The sequence below is a fragment of the Vipera ursinii genome, assembly GCF_947247035.1.
Source record: "Vipera ursinii genome assembly, chromosome: 2".
Lineage (NCBI taxonomy): Eukaryota > Metazoa > Chordata > Lepidosauria > Squamata > Viperidae > Vipera > Vipera ursinii.
In genome coordinates this window covers 278,543,706-278,570,118 of record NC_139513.1, presented here as the reverse complement: position 1 = coordinate 278,570,118, position 26,413 = coordinate 278,543,706, and the positions used below count along the sequence as shown (strand labels likewise).

At 41.6% G+C, this 26,413-nt stretch overlaps 1 protein-coding gene across 1 annotated transcript; it reads right to left on the bottom strand.

Moving 5' to 3' along the window:
- Positions 1-322: 322 nt before the first annotated feature.
- On the bottom strand, positions 323-25,826 carry LMAN1 (lectin, mannose binding 1). Its single transcript, XM_083356313.1, has 13 exons — positions 25,565-25,826; positions 20,685-20,839; positions 20,378-20,485; positions 20,187-20,248; positions 19,480-19,579; positions 17,025-17,148; positions 15,775-15,833; positions 14,304-14,436; positions 10,928-11,124; positions 10,257-10,327; positions 7,698-7,854; positions 5,077-5,198; positions 323-3,559 (listed from the first exon to the last, which is right to left on the bottom strand). The coding sequence occupies exons 1-13, from the start codon at positions 25,803-25,805 to the stop codon at positions 3,523-3,525; spliced, it is 1,566 nt and encodes a 521-aa protein (XP_083212439.1). The 5' UTR covers positions 25,806-25,826; the 3' UTR covers positions 323-3,522.
- Positions 25,827-26,413: the final 587 nt, after the last annotated feature.

The following is a 26,413-nucleotide window of genomic DNA, read 5'->3' as shown; positions in this document are numbered from 1 at the left end:
CACCTGGCTGACCGCCTCCTGGGTGGGGCTTGGTTCCAGATGCGCAGCTGCTCCGTCTGCAAATGTGCTCTCAAATGGGTGGGTGGAAGGAAAAGCCCCTTTGGGCTTCAAAAGGGAGGCTTTGCACCATCTGCATCAGACGGGGCTGAATCGGGCTTGTGTCGGACACTTGGCAACTGGCACGTAAGTATTTTCCGGCGTATAAGACGAAAAACCTTGAAAATCTTCTTAAAAGTCGGGGGTCGTCTTATACGCCGGAAAATACGGTATAAAAATCACCAAACGTTTTCCTAAGAATAACTTCAAATGAAAGTCAATCAAATCAAAACAATTTTTGATTTATTCAGATGTTTTAATTTGGAAACAACAGAACAACAGAGTTGGAAGGGATCTTGGAGGTCTTCTAGTCCAACCCCCTGATCAAGCAGGAGATCCTATGCCATTTCAGACGAATGACTGTCCAATCTCTTCTTAAAAACCTCCAGTGTTGGAGCACTCATAACCTCTGAAGGCAATCTGCTGCACTCATTAATTGTAATTGTCAGGAAATTTCTCCTCAGTTCTAGGTTAATTCTCTCCTTAATTAATTGGAACAATCCTTTGCTTCTCATTCTGCCTTCAGGTGCTTTGGAGAATAGGTTGACTCCCCCCTCTTGTTTGTGGCAGCCCCCTAAATATTGGAAAACTGCTATCATGTCATCCCTAGTCATTCTTTCCATCAAACTAGACATACCCAGTTCCTGCAACCGTTTGTTTTAGCTTCTAGTCCCCTAATCATCTTTGTTGCCCTTCTCTGTATTTTCTCAACATATTTTCAACACACAAACAGAACAGTGCTCTTCAAAAACATACAGTAATTGGCAATTACATTTCCAAAGTTTCTATAAAAAACTGCATCTCACCAGTGGATGAACTGTACTTCCAGTTAGAGAATTCTGCAATTATTGGCATTTGTGTGATGTGTGTGCATGCAGAGACGCTTTTGGCTTGTCCCGGCTCCTAGCATCTGCCTGGACATGTCCCTGCAGTTTTCTTGGCAAGATTTTTTTTAGAACTGGTTTGCCATTGTCTCCTCCTTCTTCAGGGTGACTGGCACAAAATCACCAGATTGGATCAGTACCCAAGGAAAGACTAGAAGTCAAAGTCTCTTGGTTTCTAGCCTGATGCCTTATAGCAGGAGTGTCAAACTGCCGGTCCGTGGGCCGGATGCGTCACAACCCAGCTCTGGCAAGGGAAAAAAAGTCACGATACATTATGACATGTGACGCGGCGAGTTTGTCACCCCTGCCTTATAGCAATAGCAATAAGACTTATTTCCAACTCTAGGGGTCGGTGCTCATCTCCATTTCAAAGCCGAAGAGCCAGCGCTTTTCCGAGGACGTTTCCATGGTCATGTGGCCGGCATGACTAGGCGCCAAAGGCACACAGAATGCTGTTACCTTCCCACCGTAGTGGTCCCTATTCTTCTACTTGCATTTTTACGAACTGCTAGGTGGGCAAAAGCTGGGACAAGTAACAGGCGCTCACTCTGTTACGCAGCACTCGGGATTCGACCCGCCAAACTGCCGACCTTCTGATCGACAAGCTCAGCGTCCCAACCCACTGAACCACCGCGTCCATACACGGAATTATACATGTGTGAAAATGCAAGTTATGTTGTAATAACCTTTCACAAGTACGTGCATTTCATGTATTTGTGAGGACTTCAGGGACCTTATATTGAAATCTGTCCACTTGCTGGGGAACTACCGGTAATTACTGTTGGGATATTAACTCAAGTCTAACAACGTTTCTGAGTACAGCTTTACTGTATTTTACCCTCTGAACGCAAGATACAATACCACCGATTGCTTCAATATTTTAATTCTCAGCTGGGTAGATTCACGTTGTGTTGAAAGAAAATATAGATGTTTATCTACAAGATTGGCATCATGATCCAAACATATTCCAAAGAAAAATAATGCAACAGAATCCACTTTTTTCTGCACAAAAGCAAGCAGTGTCTTCTTTCATGAAAACTCTAATCGCACAGACCCTTGATTTACTACACCACTTTTACAACATACATTTGGTTTCAATTTGTCCAAGGCACCTGTAAAAATATTTGCTGGTGTGAAATAGAATGATTTGAGTTGAGAAAAATAAGTCTGCTTATTTGTCCTCAACTGTGAGTTGTAGGAAGGTATTCTTTAGTTACTTGTTTTTCAAAACTTTATAAACCTGTTTATAAATCCTAACAAAACGCTGCCAATATCTTTAAAGGGAGAGAATTGCATAGATTTGTTCTGTTTCTCAAAATTGCAAACAATGCCTTCAAAATATGTAATACTGGATACAGTGAACATTGCTCACCTTTTAATATTTTAAGTTCAGAGGAATCTGAGCACTTGGCAATATGGGAAAGCTATTCTATTAGGATTTCTACGTACGTAAAAATGAAGTTTCAAGTCAATACTATACAGGCAAAATGCAAGGCAGAGTAAAATCACATTTGCTGTTCTGGAACAACCTTAAGAAGGATTACATAATTAGTGGCTAAGACTTAAGAATACTTGAGATGAAAAACAATACTGGTTCAACAAAAGCAGGAGAACAAGCCTGAGTTATTATTTTTTTTAACAATGCCATCAGTGTCTACACACAATATCCCTGGCTTTGGAGAGGACCACACCACTTTGAAGAACACAATGCAAGGTTGGTTTGATTTTTAACATTCAATGATACATTTTGAAGATCACTGCTGTCTCATATTCTCCCAAGTCAGATGACTTTCAAGATCATGCAAGCTAGGATCTCTTCGTTGAAGAGAGTTTAAAAAACACTTTTACAAAAGTTATGATCGATGTGAATACAATGAATACAAATAACTGTATCAAAACACGCTAAAAAGAGCTCGTTTCCGCCTACCCTTTTCTATACAGAAAAATTGCACCATTAAGAATTGAGCTGTTCTACAAACTTCCTCATTTCATACTTCAACAGGGCTATTTTTTTTAAGTTGAATTGGCAATATCTAACTCGGCTCATCTAATGCTGTCCACAAGGTTACATGATTTTTATTTTTATTTTGTAAACTCTTATAGCTCTAAAAGGGGAATGCGGTTTCAGAACCTCAATGCCTGCTTGCCTGCCTGCTTCCCCTCTTCTCTTAGACATACAACAAATATTATACAGCAAGACTTTCTGCCTTCCATGATCTCCCCAAATAAGAATGTAAAAATAAGTGTGAGAAATACTCCTGGGCCAAGACCTTACTTGGGATGTATTTTGACAATGAAGTAAAGGATTCCCCCCCCCCCATCGACCCATCTCTCCTGGATACTCAAAGACAGAATGTACCTCTTTTCTGCCTTGGAATCTGTCCATTTTATAACATTGCAATCCATAATTCACGGTACTTGATTAAAAAAGAACTCAATAATTTAAAATACTGAAGCATTTTCAACACTAAGGATCCCTTCCCTCCTCTCCAACTAGTGCAATGCTTTCCATGCACCTCTGGAATGCACAAGAGAGAGGCCATCAAAAGAACTTCTTGGCGGCTGCTTCTTGTTGACTCCTGCAGAGAACAACAGACAGATAAATCCATTAGCTCAACTGATTTTAGAAAGCTTTTTGTCTGTCTCAATAAGGCAGTGACTCTTTCAGAACCAGAAAATGCTCTGGAATTCGGAGGAGGAGGAGGCCGGGCAGCCCCTCCATAAGCTTCTTGGGCTGAACGTGGCCTTTTTAGTACTTTAATCTGAAATAATTAAGCTCACTACAGTCTTCCAAGGCCTCCGAACCAACTTAGGCTATCTACTGAAATAAGATTAACAATTACTTCAGATCACAGTGAAGTGGCTGACAGAAGCCGAGCCACTTAGACCAATATTATTTCCCACAAAATACCTTGTAGTGAGAAACTAATAATTAGACTGCTGTAGAAGGCTAAGAGCACAGCGGTTCACATGGCTAGGACGCTGGGTTGGAGGTTAGCAAGCCTGCGTTCGAGACCTGAGTGCTGCTGTGGAACAGGGTGAGCTCCTGTCCTTCGTCCCAGCTCCTGCCGGGGACATGAAAAGAGCTCCCAACTGGGTGCCCCCTGGACAACAGCTAATGCTTTCAACCCGGAAGCACCTCGATGCTTAAGACATGAGTGCGATGTGACAAAGAAGGAACACACTCTATCTGCTTTATGTTACAGAAGGGAAATAACTCACAAAAGGGATAGGAAAAGATGGCGCTTAATTTTTCCCTGCAGGTGTTTGCAAAAACTCATTTGGTTGCCGGTGGAAGAGAGTATTTGTGGCTGAGGGATGAATTGTGGGGTCCTTGGTGCTCCCAGAGCTTGATTTGTTTTCTTGCAGATGTTTTATTATACAACTATGTTACCTACTTGGGTAATGAAGTATCTGTAAGAAAACAGCCAAGCTCAGAGAGCACCAAGGACCCCACAGATCTTGCATTACACATTTCTACCTCAATCTCTCCTCAAGGAGTGCTAGGCAGCTTATTTAATATTTTGTCCTCTCGGTTTTATCCACATAACAATATTATAGTGAAAGCTATGTTAAGAAAGATTTGCTTCATCACCAGGTCTTTTACCCAGACCCCCTTGGATCCAATGTCAGCTTATTCAGTTCAACCCTCCCCAAACCGGAGCCCCTCCCAACTTTGACTCCATATTTAAGACTCAAGAAAGGAGAGGAGGGGAGGGAGAAACGCACTTATTGCATTTCCATGACAGCAAAAGACTGGGCTCAAAATCTTGTCTACCCTGTCCCTTTTTCTATACCTTTCTGAATGCCAATTTCAAAAACACAGCTGAAGCGTGCGAGATCTTTTTTTAAAAAAACAACAACAAAAAAAACGCACTTTTGAAAATTCCTAAAAAAAAAAATTATATAGCAAAAACTCCACAAACATAATGGCAAAAGTGCGTTTGTGCCGAGGACCAGCATCTTAAATCCACTGGTGTCTCTGTGTGTTTCTCAAAATTTAGTTTTATGTGCCTCGTAAATTTTTAGTGTTTGCCCAAAACGGACAGGTTCATTTCTGAGCCAGTCTGCAACGTGTGCCCAAGTCGACACTTACCTGTACATGATGTAACCAATAAAGAGTAGCGTCTGGATTGCTACAAATATAAAGAAGTGTGTTGTGGATAAACATGATGGAAACTGTGGCAACTCTGGACATTTAGGTTTTTCATTCGATGGCTGAAAAACAAACAAGACGACGATACGATTTTTCAACAAGCCAAACCTATGAGTGTACTCAAAATCATTTTGATGGCTGTGCACGCATGCTTTAAAAACATGGTCGTGTGTGTTTGTGTGTTTTAAAAACCCCATGAAAGAAAAGCCCAGGCGGTACTTTTGGAGTACCACTGTATTGTATTTATTTATTTTTATCCCTTTATTATTGTTACAAATAACTCACAGGTGGCGAACGTACCTAATATTTTGTTCCTCTTCCTATTTTCCCCATGAAAACCGTTTAAGGTGGGTTGGGCTGAGAGTGAGTGACTGGCCCAGAGTCACCCAGCCGGTTCTCATGCCTAAGGCAGGACTAGAACTCACAGGTCCCTGGTCTCTAGCCTGGTACATTAATCATAAGACCAAGCTGGTTTAAACTGTGCACTGTAAACTATACACTAGTGCAGGGGTAGGCAACCTTGGCTCTTTTATGACTCATGGACTTCAACTCCCAGAATTCCTGAGTCAGCTGACTCAGGAATTCTGGGAGTTGAAGTCCATGAGTCATAAAAGAGCCGAGGTTGCCTACCCCTGCACTAGTCCAAACTATAGTGCCGATTCCCTGTTGCCCCTTCTCTAGTATTATTGCTGCCGCTCAACACTGCTGCCTTGCTTTTCCCCAAGAAAAAGCTGTTTGTGGAGAATTTGCTTTATCAGTGTTCAAGGCCAGGAAAGGGCAGCTATAAGGAGATGTAGCAGCAGATAATAAACCTCAGTCCTTGCCCTATTACTGTATGTGAGATTCTGTCTCTGGCCCAAAATCATTTAAAGATGCCAATTTATCAAGTCGCAGACACGCGCCTCAGAAGGTCAAAAGGATTTAATAGATTTACCACAGAAAACCCATAAAAGCCATGAAATTGTTTTGGACAGCTTCTTTTTTTTTCAGGCCAAAGGCTTTTGAGTGATGCGATAAGGACCATATTCCAAGCACAGACCAGGCAAAGAAATGCTTAAGGCCGGAATAAAGCTTTAATTTAAAATCATTAAATACTGAGGTGAATAGTCCCTTCTGGTAGATTACAAATTGTAAGTTAACATCAAATACAGGTCGTCTTCATTTCACGAACCTAACTGGGATGGCAATCCCATCACTAAGTGACATGGTCGTTAAGCAAAACCCCATGAGACTACTCAGCTTAGCAGTGGCAGTTCCAGCAATCCCAGTTGCTGTCACCAAGTGAAGCCAAAGCAAGGATTAACCTGGATCCAAACCATTCTCCCTTCATTTCAACTCCTCCATCCACCTGTCTCCCACCATCTTTGTTGTTTTCGCTGCCTGCTTACCCACTGCTGCCAGCTCTGCCCACCTATTCCCATCACCACTGTGCCCGCTGCACTGTGTGCCACACACTGTACCGTTCTTTCATGTGGCCTTCTTTTTGCGCCAGTGCAACCAGGGACTTCTCCAATGTGCTAGAAGGGACCGCACTGGTACAAATGAAATGCCCTTCCATTCAGGGCCTTCTCTTGTGAAAGGAGGCCTTTGGTGAGGTGCAAATGGAGGCCCTGGCCAGCAGGCAAGAGGTCCTGTTTGCAGTGGAGCAAAAGAAGGTTGTGCGAAAGGTTCTGAGTGTTACAATAGTAGAGTGCAATATGGTATAGCTGGATGGCAGGAGTAGTTGGCAGAAGCAGGTAGGCAGATAACCAAATGTGGTCGTAAGTGAAGGATGTTGGCGGGAGATTGGCCAAGCCAGGGAGGAGTCAAATGGGGAATTAGTCTGGAACTCCTATGTGGGCACAAGAGGGTGAAGTCTAGCCCCCCCCCAATGAAAGCCACTAAATGTTATCTCATTTTATCCAGGTATAAACCATCAGTTTGAGAAGATTCCTGTGTTATAGGCTTGAGCAATAAAATGGTTGATTGAAGTCTTCCTGTGTGGCTATGGTCGTTTGGGCCTGGCAGGTTGGCCCAAATTTATGCTATCGTGGGCACGTTTTAATAACAGGAACTTTTGAGGACTGATTGCAATGGCAGGATTGCAATGGTAAGTCCTTTCATTCTACTTCAAATGGTTACTAAACAAATGGATGTTAAGTGAGGATTGGCTATATTGGAGAGGTTCTGGGGCGGTCCCTGGACTTTGGAAGTTTAGGTCTCCTCCATGAAAAAAAATAATTTAAACATTCTCTCAAACGTATTGCCATTTGAAGAGTGGAGTTTTACTATCTGAATACTGATGAATAAAAATGTTAAGACTTCATCTGACCATTTTATATGGAAGCCCTTTCTCAGATTCCAACATAGGAAAGCATTTGGGACACAGTGAACAGACTCACTGGAGCATCCACAGAGGAGATCAGAAAAGTCAAGACATAACTGCAACCATGTAATTGAAGTCCTCTGCCATTTTTACAGTTAAAAGGGGGCAGGGTCTTGCAGTCTCAGCCGTCATGTTGACTTTTGGGGATACCTCCCCCCCCGCAAAAAAAAGGTAGGACAAAAATAGCAATAGATACCATGTTCCTCTGGACTAAATGCTCAATATCCCTCTTTACGACATGGAGATGTTCCTTAATATCATTGAAATGCTGGGTGCTTTCGTAGACCCCACCAGATGACCCTGGGTGGTGCTGAATGCCACTGACTAGCCGCAGAGTTTCCCCCATGGAATTTCTGGAAAGAGAGTCAAGGACGCTCACATTAGAGAAGCCATTTAATGCACCTGAACTTTTAAAATAAGCACTGTTTGTTATGCTATTGTATGATGATAATTACACTTTCTGTAACGCAACATACTGCTATTGTGCAAGAATGTGATCATTTATCAAGTCATTAATCTGAGGGAATTTCATGGACTTTCCATAAGTTTTAATGACTCTATAAAAATTTATAATCAGGGTAATAAAAACATGGAGAAAAATGATTTCAAGGAAATTGTTTTGATTTGTAGATGTAAATATGTAATTTTTTAAAAAAATCTCAAGATGTAAATAGTTTAAAAGTCCCAGTGAGTTTGTGAGAAAAGTTACACACTGAAAAAAATTAAAAGCAATTTAAGCTACACCTAGTTTTTCATTATCTATGTTATCATTATCACCCAACGGTGTGGCATTTTGCTTTCCTGGCTTTCAGCTTCATCCCTAGATTTTATCATTCATTTTCTCCCAAAAAAGGCAAGTGATCAAGTTTAAAAAAAAAAAAAATTACTATGGGCACAATTAGGATATTTGACATCGAAGCAGGGACTTTTCCATTTGAATCAATCCATTACAATTGAAAGCTCTAGCAAGAGCTTTGTGGCTGGATTTCTCAAGACTAAATAACCAGGGCCACCTTTTAAAATTTGCAACACAAAAATACACAGGGACAAAATGACAGGGTGTGTGCTTTTGTACACAATATTATTTAAAACTGTTTCTATGAGTTGCTTAGGTTGCTTAAGATCCAGCAATTGTTGAAAACTTCAGAGGAAAACTCATCTTCCCAATCTGACTAGAGTGCTGGAAAAACCGCAGCTGTATTACTCTGAATCGGATGGGGGAGAATGTGATTTTTTATATATGTATTTCCAGGAGACAGCAGTATTTCTGTATAGCAAATGGTGCCCAGCTGCGGACCACACTCGCATGTTCAGCATTTAAGACCGCTAGTCACATAATACAATTTACTAGCCAACCCTTGTCCCACTGGGTCATCATTTCAGAGATAGTTCCTAAATAAAAAAAAATGTGGGTTGAATTTGACTCTTTGCGGGAAGCTGGCAGGGAGTATTAGCATTCTCTTCTCCCTTTTCCTTTCCTTTCCTTTCCTTTCTCCTTTCCTTTCCCCTGCTCTCTCTCCTCCCCCAATTCTCTTTGTGAAATCACTGCTCAGAAAATCCTCACTTATTTTCCACGGCATAAAATTCGCCCTCTTGGAAGGAAAAGACAATACATGCTCTCTGACTATATCCATAAAGCACTCTGAAACTAGTATAAAATAGCCAGAGGAACTGCTTGCTGGACAAGCTCTCCGAAATACAACAGCTCAGGAACCATCTTTTCTTCTGCAAGGAACCCAGAACTTAAATCAAATCCTTATCTCAACCTCTCCCCCAACTTCAATAAACTTCATCCTACAGATGTTCTGCTGCAAAGATGGCAGGTCCCACAGGCTCCTCCTATCCTCCATCACAATAACGTATATGACTGTTTACCCAAGCACTGCCATAAGGACCTCAAACGTATTTGCTACATTAGTAACACTAAGAGTCATTAAAGAAAACCTGTATATAGATAAGCCACCTAAGAATAAACAGAAAGTGTGGAGTTTCAATAAACAAAGCCTTGGTGGAGCAGTGGGCTAATGCCTCCTTAAGTAACACCAGCTGCCTGCAATTAGTGCAGGTTTGCATCCCACCAGGCTCAAGGTTGACTCAGCCTTCCATCCTTCCGAGGTAGGTAAAATGAGGACCCAGATTGTTGGGGGCAATTATTTTATTTTATTTTTATTGCATTTATATCCCGCCCTTCTCCGAAGACTCAGGGCGGCTTACAAGCTTAGCAGTAGCCTTCATTCTATGTATATGCCTGCTTATTAGGGTTTTCACACACACCCCAGCGGCATTATTACAAAGACAGCTTAATTGCCCCCAACAATCTGGGTCCTCATTTTACCTACCTCGGAAGGATGGAAGGCTGAGTCAACCTTGAGCCTGGTGGGATGCGAACCTGCACTAATTGCAGGCAGCTGGTGTTACTTAAGGAGGCATTAGCCCACTGCTCCACCAAGGCTCTTAATATTAAGCTGACTTTGTAATAATGCCGCTTGGGGTGTGTGTGAAAGCCCTAATATGCAGGCATATACATAGAATGAAGGCTACTGCTAAGCTTGTAAGCCGCCCTGAGTCTTCGGAGAAGGGCGGGATATAAATGGAATAAAAAAATAAATAAAATAAAAATAAAAAGGAAGGATTTTCTTTGGAGCTGTTCTACTTATTATAGTAGTTCACACGTCAACAATAATGTTATATAATAATGTGAAACCTCTGTTGGACAAAAGCTGGGATGTTATGACTTCCACATAGGAACTCTTACTTCATTTCCCCAACTTTTCTCAGAAGCTCTTCTTGAGTTTTTACGATATTGTCAAGTTCTAACTGGGCGGCCTGTAATTTAAAAACCAAAAAGAAACAGAGAATAGAACTGTTACTGAAAAAGACAAAACCGGCAAAATACAGAATTGCGACATGAGTAACATATGCACCTGTTCTGAACCAGCCCTCTTCTGGCCTTGTAGTAAGGCAAACCCCTATTCAGAAAGAAGAGACTGGAGAGCGTCCAAGGCTAAAAGGCATCTGCCAAGATTTAATTACGCAGTTAACAAAAACACTAGAGCTTGTCTTCTCAAGCGGAAAAGTTGCTTTCAGCAACCAGCCCTTCCCCAAACACTCCTTTTATAGAGAGCTCAGGGCGTGGTCTCCCTGTGCCTCCTCCCGAGGAGTCCCACAGCCTTTCTTTGTTTGTTCCTGCTCGACTGCCTCCTGCGTCGGGCGTCCTTGAACAGGGCCAGCTGTGGGTCATCTTCCTCCGCACTCTCGGGCTCACGCAGCTGAGAAGAGGTCCCCGGCTGAGGGCTCTGCAAAGCCTCCGAACCATCATCAGCCGGTTCGTTTCCCTCCTCCCCCTCGTCTGAGTCATCCGATACATCGGACCCGGCTGTCGGACCCACAGGCTGGCCCTGAGTCACAACAGCACCAACAATATACCTGCCCTTGATGGCTAGGGACGTTTGAGCCTTTTTTGGAAATCTCTTCTGTTACCGCAGAAACGTATCTTCTCTGTTCATCCAGAATCATGTCTAATTGCCTGTTGAGTTGTTTTATTTCCAGATGAATTCGATTTTGGCCTTCGAAGATCTGTCTCAGCTCACGATCACTCACCGTCTCATAGATATCATCCACCGCTTTTTAAAAAACACACAAAGAATTAGGAGGGCATGTCTGCCATTGGTTTACATATTTACAATTGAAAGAAAGATTTAAACTAGGTAAAAAGAGTCACATGGATTTGACTTGGTTAAATGGAAATTTTACGGTGTGGTAGCGACGAACATATTATTTCTAAGGTCTATAAAATTTTATTGAAATTGAATTTGGAAAGCGAACATGGACAGCATTATATGATTCGGTGGGCAAGGAATTTTGGATATAATGTTATGCTTGAACAATGGGAGAATATGTGGATCAAAGGGTTAAAATTTACACTAAATTACAGTTTAAAAGCACAATTTTACAAGATGATGTATCGCTGGTATTTAGCACCAGACACATTATCCAGAATGTATAAAGGTATTTCAAATGAATGTTGGAAATGTAAATATAAAGAACGGACCTTTCATCATTTCTGGTGGACGTGGGTTAAAGCAAAGAAATATCAGAGTAGGATCCACACTCTAATGCAGAAAATTCTTAAAATCAACATAAAGATAAAACCAGAATTTTTTCCTTTGGGTTTAATGGAAAAAAACTTGGGGGGGGGAATTGGAACTTTGATATTATATATGTTGATGGCAACAAGGCTACTTTATGCACAAAAATGGAAGGACATCAAATCAAATGAATCTTTGATTTTGGGTTTTAACTGATTAAATTTGTAGTTATAGAAATGGCTATATTAAAGTAAAAAACTGAGGTTTGATGTTACTGTTTTATTCTACTGCACCAGAGGGAGTCGTAAGGCAATGCCTTTTTCTTCTCTCCCCCTTCTTTTCTACACTTCTCCTTTCCCTCCCCTATTTTTCCTACTATTGGCTTTTTGCATTTTGTATTAGGTAAAGGTAAAGGTTCCCCCGCACATGTGTGCTAGTCGTTTCCGACTCTAGGGGCCGGTGCTCATCTCCGTTTCAAAGCCGAAGAGCCAGCGCTTGTCCGAGGACGTCTCCGTGGTCATGTGGCCAGCATGACTAGATGCCAGAGGCGCACGGAACGCTGTTACCTTCCCACCGGAGTGGTCCCTATTTTTCTACTTGCATTTTCACGTGCTTTCGAACTGCTAGGTTGGCAGAAGCTGGGACGAGTAACAGGCACTCACTCTGTTACGCGGCAGTCGGGATTCGACCCGCCAAACTGCCGACCTTCTGATCGACAAGCTCAGCGTCCTAACCCACTGAGCCACCGTGTCCCCCGCATTTTATATTACAAAATAATAAAAACAGGGGGGGAAAAACCCCACACAAGTGGGACATTCTGGTGGGTCAAATAGTTCCAACGTAACTGCATTTAAGCATATACTTAACCACTTGCTGTATTTTGACGGGATTTAACTAAGACACACAAGTCAGTGGGAAACAGAAAAACAGTTCTAAATAACTGTCTACTTGTGATGTTTTATTAATAGCATAGGCCTATATTAATCTGTGCCTGAAGTAAATCCCATTTATGAGTCTCAGTGAAGTTAACACGGCTTAACGTCCAAGTGAGCAGGTGCAGAATTTCAGTCTCAAAGGAGTTTGCAGGACCAAGTGGGGGAATCTGAAGGAACTATTTTGACTTTACAAATTATATTGATTTATCAAAATATAAAATACAAAAAATAATAATTAAATAAAGATAATGGAAAAAATAAGGAGGGAAAAGGGGAAGAGAAAAATGTGCAGGGCAGAGGGAAAAAGAAAAAAAAAAGCATTGATTTCCGACTCCTTTTGGTGCAGTATAATATGGTAGTTGTCAACGCTGTGACAATGGATGTCAACGCTCTGACAACTGAGAATCAGCAGTCATTTTACTTTTGCTTTTAACCTTTTTCTCTTCTTTTAAAGTTCAGATGTAGAAGGGGGGACGGGGTAAATGCCCGAGGGTTTAGCTAGCCATAACAATGTAGAAGTGTGGGAACTCAAGGACGTGTTCTGATAAGGTTTTGGGAGAGAAAAGCCAGCGTTTTGTATTAATTGATGAATGAGATTTATGACAGTCTTTGTGGGGAGGGAATTGCAATTTGTTACTATGTATCTGGGGGGAGGGAATCTCATTCTTGGGTTCAACTATGTAAGTGCTGATACTTTATTTCCTAATAAAATGTTCTTTAAGGAAGAATTCTTGCCTTGAAGTTCTTTTACCGGTTTCATCTATTGGAACCATGACAGTAGTAACTTAAGACCTCTAGTTTTTTACTTTTGTATAATAATATATACGAGCCATTTCTATAACATCAAACCTATCCAACCAGCAAAATCCAAAGTCAAAGTTTCCTTCCCCCCCCACCACAAGCAGGAAGTCCATAAGTGGTTTCCAAGGGGGAGTCTGATAGAACAATTGACAACAGAAAGCAACCTAGACCAAGGGTAGGCAACCTCGGCTCTTTTATGACTCATGGACTTCAACTCAGGAATTAGCTGGCTCAGGAATTCTGGGAGTTGAAGTCCATGAGTCATAAAAGAGCCGAGGTTGCCTACCCCTGACCTAGACTCTTCTCATCTTTTAAACCAGTTTTACGATGATGCATTATAAAAAGAGAAAATAAAGCTGCAAACTGGCGGAGGTAAACTCGCAGTTTCTGTGGGTCTGAAGGCTGCAGTAATTTTTCATGACATGTTAAAGGCCACAATCTGGAAATAGGCAAAGCCATATCCGTTTTCAGAAGGGTTTAAACCCCTTCCAATCCCACATCTCTCCAAACCAAAAAATCCAAAATTAAGCAAAAGGGAGCTTTTTGGTCTTCTTCATACTTGTGGAAGGGAGGGGTTTTGGAAGCAACCAAAATATGCTTTGGGGCAGTGTGAGTTCCCCTGCTGTGTAGTTTACCTACATGCTAAAGGAACTGATGCCTATAGCAGACTGAATGCATTGCAAATCAAAGATCATTTATTCGTTTTCCCTCTGGATTCTGCTATGAAAAGCATAGAACTACAGGATCCTCTAGTCCAGGGGTCCTCAACCTTGGCAGCTTTAAGACTTGTGGACTTCAACTCCCAAAATTCCACAAGTCTTAAAGTTGCCCAGGTTGGAAATCCCTGCTCTAGTCATTCTCATATGGGCTGTCTAGCCAGGAATCTTGTTCGCCAACAGAAAGAATGCCTCTTTAAGAAAGCAACTCTTTCAACGAAGACACGGCTTTCTACATCGACTCTATCACTTGACTACTTACTTGGCTGGCCTTGCATGTCTGGATGCTCCTTCTTAAATTCCTCCTTCTTTTTGTCCAACTCTTCCTGGAAATGCTGAAACTCTTCTTGGTATTTCTCTTTGTCCTTTTCAGCAATTTCTGCATCTGGTGGAGGCTATGAAATCAATTCCGAGTAAAAAAAGGCATCCTGAAATTTGACAAGTACTATTGGCATCAGGCACTCGGGAGTTAACATTTTGGGATGTCCAAGGAACAGGTTGAAGAACTGGCTGATATGCGCTATTTGACTGCCTTTATGTAAAGGGGACTATGGCTTTGTATCCCCCAATTCTTACTTCTTATTTCCTGCCAGGCTTCATTTATCCTGGCACTTGTGAGAGAAGTCTGAAATAGGGGGGCCTGCTTTACCCATGCAATTGCAGATTCTGCTGAATCAAGCCTCTAAACCAGGGGTCTTCAAACTTGGCCCTTTTATGACTTGTGGACTTCAACTGCCAGAATTCCTCAGCCAGCGTGCCTGGCTGATGAGGAATTCTGGGAGTTGAAGTCCACAAGTCATAAAAGGGCCAGGTTTGAAGACCCCCCTGCTCTAAACTCATGAGAAGTGTACAGAGTCCTCGAATTACAACCATAATGGAGCCTAGACATCATAGTCGTAACTCATCATGGTCGCAAAACGGGTTGGTCACATGATTACACAAGTCAGCACGGTTGATAGGTGAATGCTGAGGTCATTAAGCAAACCAATGCTTGGCTATGGGTGCGGTTTGGCCAAAAGCTGGAAGTTATCGATGGTTTTCAGCAAAACCGTCATAAAATGTGGTCACGTGACTACAGGATGCTGTAAATGCAGCCTGGTTGCCAAGTACCTGAAGTGCCAGAAGTCATGGAGGGATGCTGACTGTCAGAACTTTGGATCTGGGACATAATTCCCCCTCCCAACCCCGATAGGTCCGTCGGAACTTCACACGGTTGTTAAATGACCGACTGTAAGTCGAAGACTTGTATGTGTGCAGAAAAGGCTCTCCACTTCTGACCTGCTGCTTTAGTGCAAAGAAAAAGCAGGGCCAGCGAGGACAATGAAGCAATGAGGAGAGGTCTGGGTGAAAAAAGCTTCATTCCCCTCCTTCTGGGAACATAATTGTGTGCTGATTGATGCGTGAATAAGGCTAAAGCACTTCTAGTTCTAACTTTTGTTTTTGACCTCTCCCATCTTCCCACTTTTCCTGAGAAAATTAACAAAGATGGAAAGGCCACAAAACATATAAGTCTGTAGTTCCATTAGAAATCTATAATTAGCCTGTTTTTTTAAAGCATTCGGCATAGTTGATGTACCACACAGTTGCAAATTACTGTCCTGTTTTATTGGGAATGCTTGCTCTGCATGTTATTAAGAGTTAATTCTCAAGCACTAAAACAAAAGCAGAAACACCTTTTCTTCCAAAACCCACACTGAGCATGCAAAATAAATACATAATCCAAAGACACCTACCGTCACTTTGCCAGGCTCTGTCAACTGAAAGGTCAGGAATGACAAAACATCATGGTCATCTAGATAAAAATTCAGAAATGTGTCAAAGAGAATTAATTAGTCTATATATTATCCTAACTCAGAAGAATGACGTAGCAATCTAAAAGCCATCTCATTTCGCGCATTATCTGGCCAACATTAAAAATGTTTTGTGTATGAATGTTTGTCTATGGCCAAAATTTGGCAACACACCTTCATTCAGTGTGGACGAGTAAGATGGGATCCACATCAAATAACAGCAAGTAAACGTGAATGAATTTTCACTCCTCATTCTAGCAAGCTATGCTTTACTAACCATGTGGGAGGAAATTTATTCCTGAGGATAGATACATACATAAGATGACAGATGAATGTCTAAACCAGTTGTGCGTATTTATCACAAGGTCGCATTGGACAAAAGGCAGAAGGTAAAGTGGCAAAGGAGTTTCCTAGAATTTGAGGTTAAATAAATGATTTAGCAGACCTTGTACGCTGATTAAATAACAGTTGCTCAATCACAAGGGCAGATTCTAGTTCTCTGCAGATTTAAAGGCGAATTTCAAATATTGGTCACCCAAAACACCTTATGGTCTGGATTTCAGTCCTGGCAATTTCCTTTTTGTTTGAGGAGTTAAGGCAAACACTATGGTTCAATGTTTCTTAACCTTGGCCATCTTAAGATGGCTGGATCCCCAACTTAGCATTGCTAGTTGGGGAATTCTAGGAGTTGAAATCCAGACACCTTACACTGGGTAAAAGTTGAGAGACATTGCCTTAGTTATTATACCAGAACACGGCTGGGTTCCATTGCTCCTTTGGGCTTACATTCCTCTAAACTACGGTCCTCTCCTCTAGATCCATGGAACAATGAATTGGACACATTTCAAAGCAGTCTGAGAGATTAATGGAGCCCTCTGCCGTTGAAAAGTGAATTCTTTTTCTGAGAATACCTGGTCCTTTGAATACACTTTCAATTTAGATTAGGGTGTGGCTGAAAAGGACAGATCTATCATCTTCTACCTGGTGTAAACAAATGCCAAGAGGACAACTGCTTGACCCCTATACACTCAGTCTGCTTAATCTTTCTGTTGCCATCCAGAAAGATGACCATCTTTGTGCCAGCCTGTTGGTTTTTTTTTAACAGATATTAAGTCTGCAGGTATTTTGACTCAATATCTATCATTTCTTAAACAAAATCTTCAGGGGAAAAGTAACCTGAAGGGTAAAATCACCTGCGAGGCCACCTGTTGCTGCAGAGATGCCAAAGTACCCTTGAGGAGGCAGCACCATGTTTTCAACTTTGGCACAAAACTCATAGTCTTCTCTGTCTGGAGTAAAGCCATTGTTTATTAATACCTTGGAAGAAAAGAGAGAGAGATGGAAGTCACTTAATACAGAATTAGGCCAATTGTCAACTTCCTGGTTGTCCAACCTTTTGGGTTGCCTGGCCTGCATGGAGTGAAGAGGAACTGTCTTGGATGACATATAAAATATGTCATTTCCAACTCTAGGGGCCAGTGCTCATCTCCATTTCAAAGCCGAAGAGCCACTGCTTGTCTGAGGACGTCTCCGTGGTCATGTGGCCGGCATGACTAGACGCCAAAGGCGCACGGAACGCTCTTACCTTCCCATCGTAGTGGTCCCTATTTTTCTACTTGCATTTTTACATGCTTTCAAACTGCTAGGTTGGCAGAAGCAGGGACGAGTAAGAGGCGCTCACTCTGTTACGCGACACTCAGGATTCGACCCACCAAACTGCTGACCTTCTGATCAACAAGCTCAGCGTCCTAACCCACTGAGCCACCGCGTCCCTATAAAATATATAGTAGTTTAATGTATATAGAACACATAATAATATTAAAAGTTTACGATCCTGTGGGGCCGCCTAGGGCTGTATGCAGTCCACGGACTGCAGGTTGGATAGGACTGGTCTACGAACTGAAGAAGCTTCTTGTAATGAGAAGTGAAATCTTTTCAAGGAAAAAAACCCCCAAGAAAGTCCAGTTGCCTTTTGGAAAAGCAGCTTTGGGACAACCATGGCCTGGATGATTGAGAATCTCCACAGACGCTGGTCTACCTAGTTGATCTGTATTGTAGCTCAGTCTGTTGATTCAGACAAACTAAGGCTTTTTCTCCAGTCCTGTGACCTGTGATCATTTGAGCAGCAAAACTAAATTAAGTCAGATAAAAAAGTGACTTTTTAAAATTATCGTCGTCAGCCAGTATGTTATTTGGAATTACATGAGAAATCTCTTTTGTCCTCAAAGACCCAGTCTGTTTCTGGGTCTCGCGCTTTGCGTCCTGGAACTAAGAATACAATTTCACTCTTCATTTATTAGAGATATTATCTCTTTCTTTTCGGCATGTAAGCTCCAGCGGAGGTTGACCATTTACAGTTTATTCATTCAAAAAGAAACCGTCATGCCTCCCACCGAGCCTGACTCCGGAGGAAGACATAGAGTGCTTTGTTGAGGCCCAGGAGCGGGTGTCTGTGGCTTCGGAGGACTGTAGGGAAGAGCTGGCTGAGGCAGGCCAGGGCCCTTCAGGTGTGGAACAGGGAAGGCAGAGTGCAGGTGAGGAGCAAGTGTTCCTCCCCGCCCCATCCTAGAGCAAGGAGAGCAGAGAGGAGGATAGAATGGAGGCAGGCTCAATTGCTCGGGAGGAGAGCATCCTGCCCCACTTCACAAGGCACACCTGGGACTAAGATATAAGGCCGTGGTGGCGGACCGGTGGCACGCAGAGCCCTTTCTGTGGGCACGCACACTGTCGCCCCAGTCCTAGGCCTTCAGCTGAGTTGTATAAAACCTTTTCGCTTTAGGCCTCCGCTGCCGTGTGCAAAAAAAAAAGTTTCAATCAATCAGTCAATTTCAACTTCTCACGGGAAAAAAAAAAGATCTTGCAAAGTTGGGATTGATTGATTGAACTTTTTAGTCCCAACCAGTCAGCCGTTACCACCGCAGCCATGCCCACCCAATGGGCCACTTTCACCTGGCACCCGACGATACATGTGGGTTTTGGGTTGTAGTTTGGGCACTCGGTCTCTAAAAGGTTCGCCATCACTGATATAAGGAGACGCTGTGGGGTGGGTCATTTGCCGGGAACAAACGTGTTATCTTGAGATAGTGAATTGTGCTCTTGTTTAACCTGGACACTTTGAAATCCAGACCGGTTGGTTCCTGCTTCACAAACACAGAAGACATTTCTAAGTCTCTCTTTGGCAGACTGCAGGCAAGCCGAGAGTTAAAAGGACTATTTACGTTTTCTTTTTGTGTTATCTGTCTTGCCCTGTGTGTGCATTGCTTGAACTCTTGCCAGCTTATGGGGGAGCTTTTGGAGAACTTGGGCACTGATTAAAAGACTGTTTCCCTTGCAGTCAACCGCTTTGCCTCTATTCGGGGCCCTGGGTCATCACAGAAACTGGGAACCATTTTGCTACAAGTTTTCAAACTGGGTGCAGCTAATGTAATGCTTTGCTATGCTGCAGAACCCCATTATTTATCTCTCTGCCAAACTTTTAAGCAATGCAAAAATCATTCCACAAGATCAGAAAGATCAGTTATCAACTGTGATACATTATGACTGCTTCGCATTTTCCAAGTGTACTTTTAACTCACAAGTTCCTGTTACTCAAAAATGCATCTTTAAATATACACACAGTAAAGTATAATGAGAGCTGAAATTACTTACGGATAGTGTCCTCTGATAGTAAACAACCTTTGCACGGATGGGATACGGCTTGTTACGAAAATCTCTTTGACAGGATGCCAATGCTTGCGTGGAACCATCACTTTAAAATAGAAGCATCTTATCAGTACAAATTTAACAGTCAGAATAATCCAAAGGTGAAAATTAAAGACTCATATAAATGACACAAGGTCATTCTAAATAAAACAAAACAGAAGCGGTCTATGGGCAGTCCTTGACTTACGACCGCAATTGAGACCAGAATTTCCATTTCCTTTTTGCCATGTTTTTTAAGTGAATCATTGCAGCTGTTAAGTGTATTGCACGGTCATTAAGTGAATCTTAAATGTACCACAGGTGGTACCCGTACCACTGGTTGAAAAGCCCTGCTCTAGAGTGCAGGAAGTCCTGTGTGCTGTATTGTTTTGACAATGTATTGTTTTTAGAATGGTCTCCCTTATTCCACTCACATGTACTTTTCTACTTGTACTTTTTAAAACAATGACTTTGTTACTGTACACCAGTAATAGAGAGAGCTGTTATGGAGGTGAGAAGTTCATAACTTAAGAAAAATAAATGAAGCAGCACTAATCATTATGTTTCTGTGCACTCTACTTTATAACTTTCCAATTTTCCAGTCCTTGGAGCCCAAGGCATTTACTCTATTAAATTATATATATATTTATCAGATCAGATCAAATTCAACCTACTTTTGATGGTCATAATGAAGCTTGCCATTATTGCCAACAATAATCACTGCAGGGTTGTTTTTCTGCGAGGAAAGGAAATAAAAGTCAGCATAAAGATAGGACAAGATACGAAGACTGGAAAAACCAAGTAGGTCCAGACAAATTACTTAAAGTTCAACCCACAGCATATCACTCAATGTCTTCTCACTCACCTTTGCATCATTGTCAAAGGAGTCAAAGAAGATGCCAACACCATTCCAGTTATCTGCTGCACCAAAAACTGGGCCATCTAATCCTTGTCCTTCTGTATACCAGATTGCCTGTTCAGACACAGGAAAATCTAAGCAAATTGTAGGCACTCCAATCCATGCAACCGCCACGTTTGCATCAGGACCCCCATGGGGTCTCCTTTCCTGTCCCCATCAAGGAGCTGGACAACATGCAGCAGCACTCAGTACTCGAACGTGGGCTTGCTAAACACCAATCCAGCGTTTGGAAATTGCAGCTCGTGTTACGTACCAATCCATCCGCTCCTACTCTTCCTCTTCCAGTCACTCGGAAGGTTACTTCAATCTCCCAGTATTCAAATATGGATTTGCTCTTTGTCCAGACAGATCCTCTTTGGCTTTTTAATGAAGGAGTTATTCTGATCTGATCAGCACTGGGGATAGCATCTAAAAAAGAAAGTTCAAATTTTCAGTAGTATGCTAAAAAAAATCACACCTGTTAAAAATATTCTAAAGATTTATATTAGAATTTTTTAAAATCTGGCCTTTTTATTATTTGTATAAATAATTCAAAGCAACAAATATACCTAAGGATCCTTCTTCCTGCGATTTTCCCCAAACAATCTTGTGAGGTGAATTGGGCTGAAAGAGAATGACTGGCCCTGAGTCACCCAGTTGGCTTTCATACCTAGAACTCAAGTTTCTTGGTTTCTAGACTGGTGTCTTAACCACTAGACCAAACTGGCTTTATCTCTAGATTCAATTTTGAAGGGCAGGGAATCACACCATTTGTACCTTGAGCACCCATAGTGTACGCTTCCAACTTCCAACTTTTCATTTCTAAGCCAATAAAAATGGTGACTTTTCAACAACTGTTGAACTTCGGTTCCCAGAATATGTCATTATAGGAAATGTTCTCAAAGACTGCTGGGAGCTGAAGTTCATGATAATCAGGTAGGCTTCAAGTTCCCCAACACTGCTCTAAGGTCTGCAAAAAGGAGAACATGTTTTACTTATACAAGTAGTCCTTGACTTATGACTATTTGTTTACTGACCATTGGAAGTTATGATGGTGCTGTAAAAAGTAACTTAAGAGCAGTTGTTTACACTTAGCAATGTTGTAGTCTTCCCCACAGTCACGTGATCACAATTTGGGAGCTTGGCAACCGGCATGTATTCATGATGGCTGCAGTGTCCCCGGGATCACGTGATTGCCATTTACAACTTCCCCAGGGGACCTTTGGCAAGCAAAGTCATTGGGGAAAACTGAGTCACTTAACCACCAAGTAATTTGCCTAACCAAAAGGTTGTAAAAATCAAACACGATTCACTTAACAAGTGCATCGCTTAGTGATGGAATTCCCAGGAACAATTATGGCTGTAAATCAAGGACTACCTGTCTACCACTGACCACAATGAACAAGACTAATCATCAGGAGCTACAAAAGTACTCACAATTTTAAAATCTGCTTTTAAGTTCAGAAATAGCTGTTTTTCCAGACACTTTCCAGGTTTCAAATATAAAAGAAATTTCTGAACTGAGGAGTGCTTTTGGAACTTGAAGTTAGCTTTACACATTGTAAGACAGTGTTCGCCAACCTTAGTCCTAAGATGCACTGTAGATTTGGGATGTTGAAACCAAACTGTTAGTTTGTGGATATTGGAGAGTTAGATCTGGCATAAATCAGGCATATTCAAGCAAGAATAATATAGCATTAAACAGCATGTCAGTGTAGCATATCACAGAACTAGGGGTAAGCTTTGATTGGGAACATCCAGGTTCAAGCCCCATTGGATCCTGGACCTCAGTGAGTGATTCTGGGTTGCTTGATTTTCTCTGACTTATCAAAATTAACAAGCAAAATGAAATAAATAAGATTTAATCACTCTTGTTTCTTTCATATTGGTTAACCTCTGCATTAGTCTTTCAGAGACAAATACTGGATTCAGAATCACTGAGATTAAAGGAATTTAGGACTTAATGCAAAGAAACTCATAATCTTACAACAGTGGGAAAAAAACCACCACGTGTACAGTGCTAAGTTACTGTGTACAGCAGAGTCTAGACAACAGACTTCAAAGGATCAATTTTCATAAATGAAAAGCAGGCTTTTATAATTACTTTTTGCAGGCTACAGTAAACATATACCAAATCTTGTTCTTCAATTCCAATACTATATGCCATTAATGAAAGGCAGGCTAGCTGTAGATCACAATATGGATTTATATTACATTTTGCAGGTTACAGTAAACATATACCAAATATTGCTCTTCAGTTCCAATACTACATTCCGGGAGGTGTTGGTAAGCAGGCAATAATTTGTGTAAGCTGAGGAATCTTTCTCAATACTATTCCAAATTGTTTTAAAGATTAACACAGCACTTTCTTAACTGCTCCTCAGTTCTAACTTAAAAAGCTATTAGGTTAAATGCTAGCTTTTGTCCAGTAATTGGAGTTAATATAAAATGTAATTTGCTTTGAATTTCAAGTCTTGATTTTTAATCAGTAAAAAAAAGTCGTTACTTTTTTTTTAAAAAAAGCAAAGCCTAGAATCAGTTGTCCACCAAGAACAGAGTTCAAAATTAGCAACCATTTAATGTTATCAGCATCAGATAAACAATTTATTATAAACCAGGATGGATAAGCAATTTAAAAGTGTGTCTGTGTACCAGGAATTAGTGTTCTGATCATATGTAAAGCAGGACAAGGAGCTCTCATTGTACAGATCAGGGATGTCCAGTCTTGGGAACTGTGAACTTCAACTCTCAGAATTCTGGGAATTGAAGTCCGTAAGTTTTAAAGTTGCTGAGACATCCCTGCTCTAGAAAGTGACACATCACCATACAGTCACTGTTTATACTGTCAATTCCCTAAATTTGAGTCAGCTACCCAAGAATAGGAAATGGATGGCAAATAACCATGAGCTGATTGACAAAAAAACCCCTTAAAGACATCAGCTTAATTTTATATATTGGATGAATGTAAGATATTCAGTCATACTTTGATACTTGCATCCTGTATGACATATGTGAACAAATCACTCTGCAAAATCTGATCTTTAACTTCAAGACTAAATGAGATAAAGAAGAAATGAAAGCATGTTATTACATTAAAGCTGCTAAGGGCGGTATATAAATGTAATAAAATAAATAAAATAAATATATCCAATGGAGCACATTCGCTATTAGTTCACACGAACCCTAGCCATATGGCAGAAAATAATCACTTTGGAGTCACATGTGAACATTAACATGGAGAAAAGACATTTCTAGCTATAAATCAGAGTAAAGGCAGAATATTGTTTCAAATTTAACTATCTTATATAATAGAGTAATTCCAATATACAGCAGGAAAAAATAAATTAATTTAATTCCATGAAGGAACCAGACCTCTTACTGAAACACTTTCACACCTCAGTGCCATATGATATGGTTGATTTCATATAACAAAAGCTGATTATTAGTCACCTGCCTTAAAAAATAACAGGATTCCCAGTGGAAATAGTAACTAGCTGAAATAAAGTTACTCTACCAGCAGGCCCTGAAAACTAAAACCTTTTTACAAATTATAATTTAACTAGATCATGAATTTTAAAAATAAAATATTATGGTACCTGTGCCAATACATTATGCCACAAAGGCAAAAATGCCATCTCCCACTATAATGGAAAACTATTAACAAAAGAGTTGGGAAACTTCTCAACTATGAGATTTAGAAGTTTGGTTGAATGTTTCAATTAATTTAGTTTCTCAAGAAGGAGAGAGGCAATTTTTAGATTTTTTCAATGACAATGTTCAATAAGAATGGAGCAGAAAAAGCAGCAGGAGGAGGGGCGTGTACTTGCAAAGACTGGGAGTAATGAAAAGGGTATCTTAATATAGACATGATTTTTGAGGATTTTAATTCCACTCATCCAACATAAGACTTCATGGAATCTGCAGCAAGAGAATATACAAAAATAATTCTCGCTACATGATATAGTGAGTATATGATCATTTGAACCGTAATCATATACTCACTATAACATATGTAACAAGAATTGTTATTTTTGTTTAGAGCAGTTTTTTCCTAACTTAGCTACTTTAAGGTATTCTGGGAGTTGAAGTCCATACATTTTAAAGTAGCCAAGTATGAAAAACACTGGTGTACAGTAATACAGTCAATCTGGGTTTTATTTGAATATGAGTACATTTGCCCAGGAACTTGTTTAACATTTTATGTCCTACTTTTCCTGTTGTTTGTAAGGTTGCTCCAAAACAACCAATGGACCAAGCAACAAGCATTCTTAATACTCCTCCCTACTCCAATTTCCCCCAGAACAACAACCCTATGAGGTGTGTTGGGTTGAGATTCACCCAGCTTGCTGGACTCTAGAACTCGCAGTCTCTCGAGTTTGAAGCCAGCACCTTAACTACTGCAGCAAACTGGTTTACTTTTCAATACAGTGAGTATATATCCTCATCCAACAGAGGAATTTCAGCTTCTGCCGAGAAATTCTGGGTCAAGTAATCATATTCTTCTGTTGGCTATTTCTGTACTCACAAGGCAAGGAATTAGGGATTCAGATGACGCTGCACAGGAGAAGGCAGTATGTCTGGGCTAATGGTTCAGAAACATGCAGTCCCATTAAGAAACACTTTGCTGGATCATATATGTGTGTACCGCAGGATTCTTTGTAATATTCACCCCTGAAGGGCAAGTTGTGAAAGAATACTTTATAATTCTTCAAACACAGAGAGACAACTTTGTAACTTTGCGCCAGTCACTCTCTCAACTGAACCCACATCTGGGATTGAAAAATGAAAATGTCAATTCCTTTACACATTTTTATTAGAGAAAGATGAGGCAACAGCCCACAAGGGCTGGATGTTACCTTTATAGATAAAACGACGCTGCCAGAAAGGATCAGGGTTTTTTTTTACACACTCCTCTATCGTTTTAACATGTTTCTATTACGACCACAGGGAAATCTCTTCCTTGATCTATAAGCCAGCCAAGCCAAGCTGAGCCGCAAACACGGACCAGCTGCACTCTGCGTATGCCCAGAGGCGCTCCTCTCTTCCCGAGCTGTGCTCCTAATAATCGCTGATCCTCAGAATACATTCCCAAGCCGATCACAAGGTCAAAATAATGAAGACTCGCTCCCCTTTTCGGGAACGACGGCTACTTACTGCCCGCATACGCCCAGAAGGGCACCGATCCGTCCGGCTGCACCAAGTGCGGACCCTTAAAGCTGTACTTGTATTCGAACCGCCGGTGAGGCCCCGCCGCAGCAGGAGCGCCGCCGCTCTCCGCCTGGCCTGTGGCGTCTGCCGGGGGAAGGAAGCGGCTGCTCAAGCACAGACACGCGGCTACCAAGAGCCTCCTGGCTGCCGCCGCCGAGCCATCCCTCCGAACCCGGAGCGCCACCATCTTGGACTCTGCGGCATGGAACCCGGCTTGGCCAACAGGGCGCTCGCTGATTGGTCCGACCGCCAGAAGGGCGGTCCCTCCCACGGCCAAAGGGCAAGGAGCACGGAAGCTTGCTCGTTGGAGGGCGTGGCGTCGTTCGCCACGCCTTCAAACCACGCCCAGAAAGAGAAGCAAGTGGGCAGGAGCTGAAGAGCGGTGATTTCGGACTTGTCGGTAACGGTCGCTCGGAGCCTTTTTCGCATTGGGGAAAAAAACCCAAAATATTTCCATGATGATTATTTTATATAAGAATTAACTAGTTTAAAGCAATGCTGCTTTGCGGACGGCGATTGGCAAAAGAAAAATGCAACGTAGGCGGCTGGCTTATGTTAACTGGCTTGGGGTCCATCATCCTCGCCAGCAGTATCGTGCGGGGTGGGGAGTGACGGGAGTTGTAGTCCTTGGCCTCTGAAAAGCGGCCGGTCCAGGTGGCAGGTCTAGGCCGGTAGCCTGAATACAGGTAGTCCTAGATTTACAGCTACAACAGAGCCCAAAATTCCTGTTGCGTTCTTAAGTGAATTTTGCCCCACTTTACGACCTTTCCTGCCACAGTGGTTAAATGAATCACT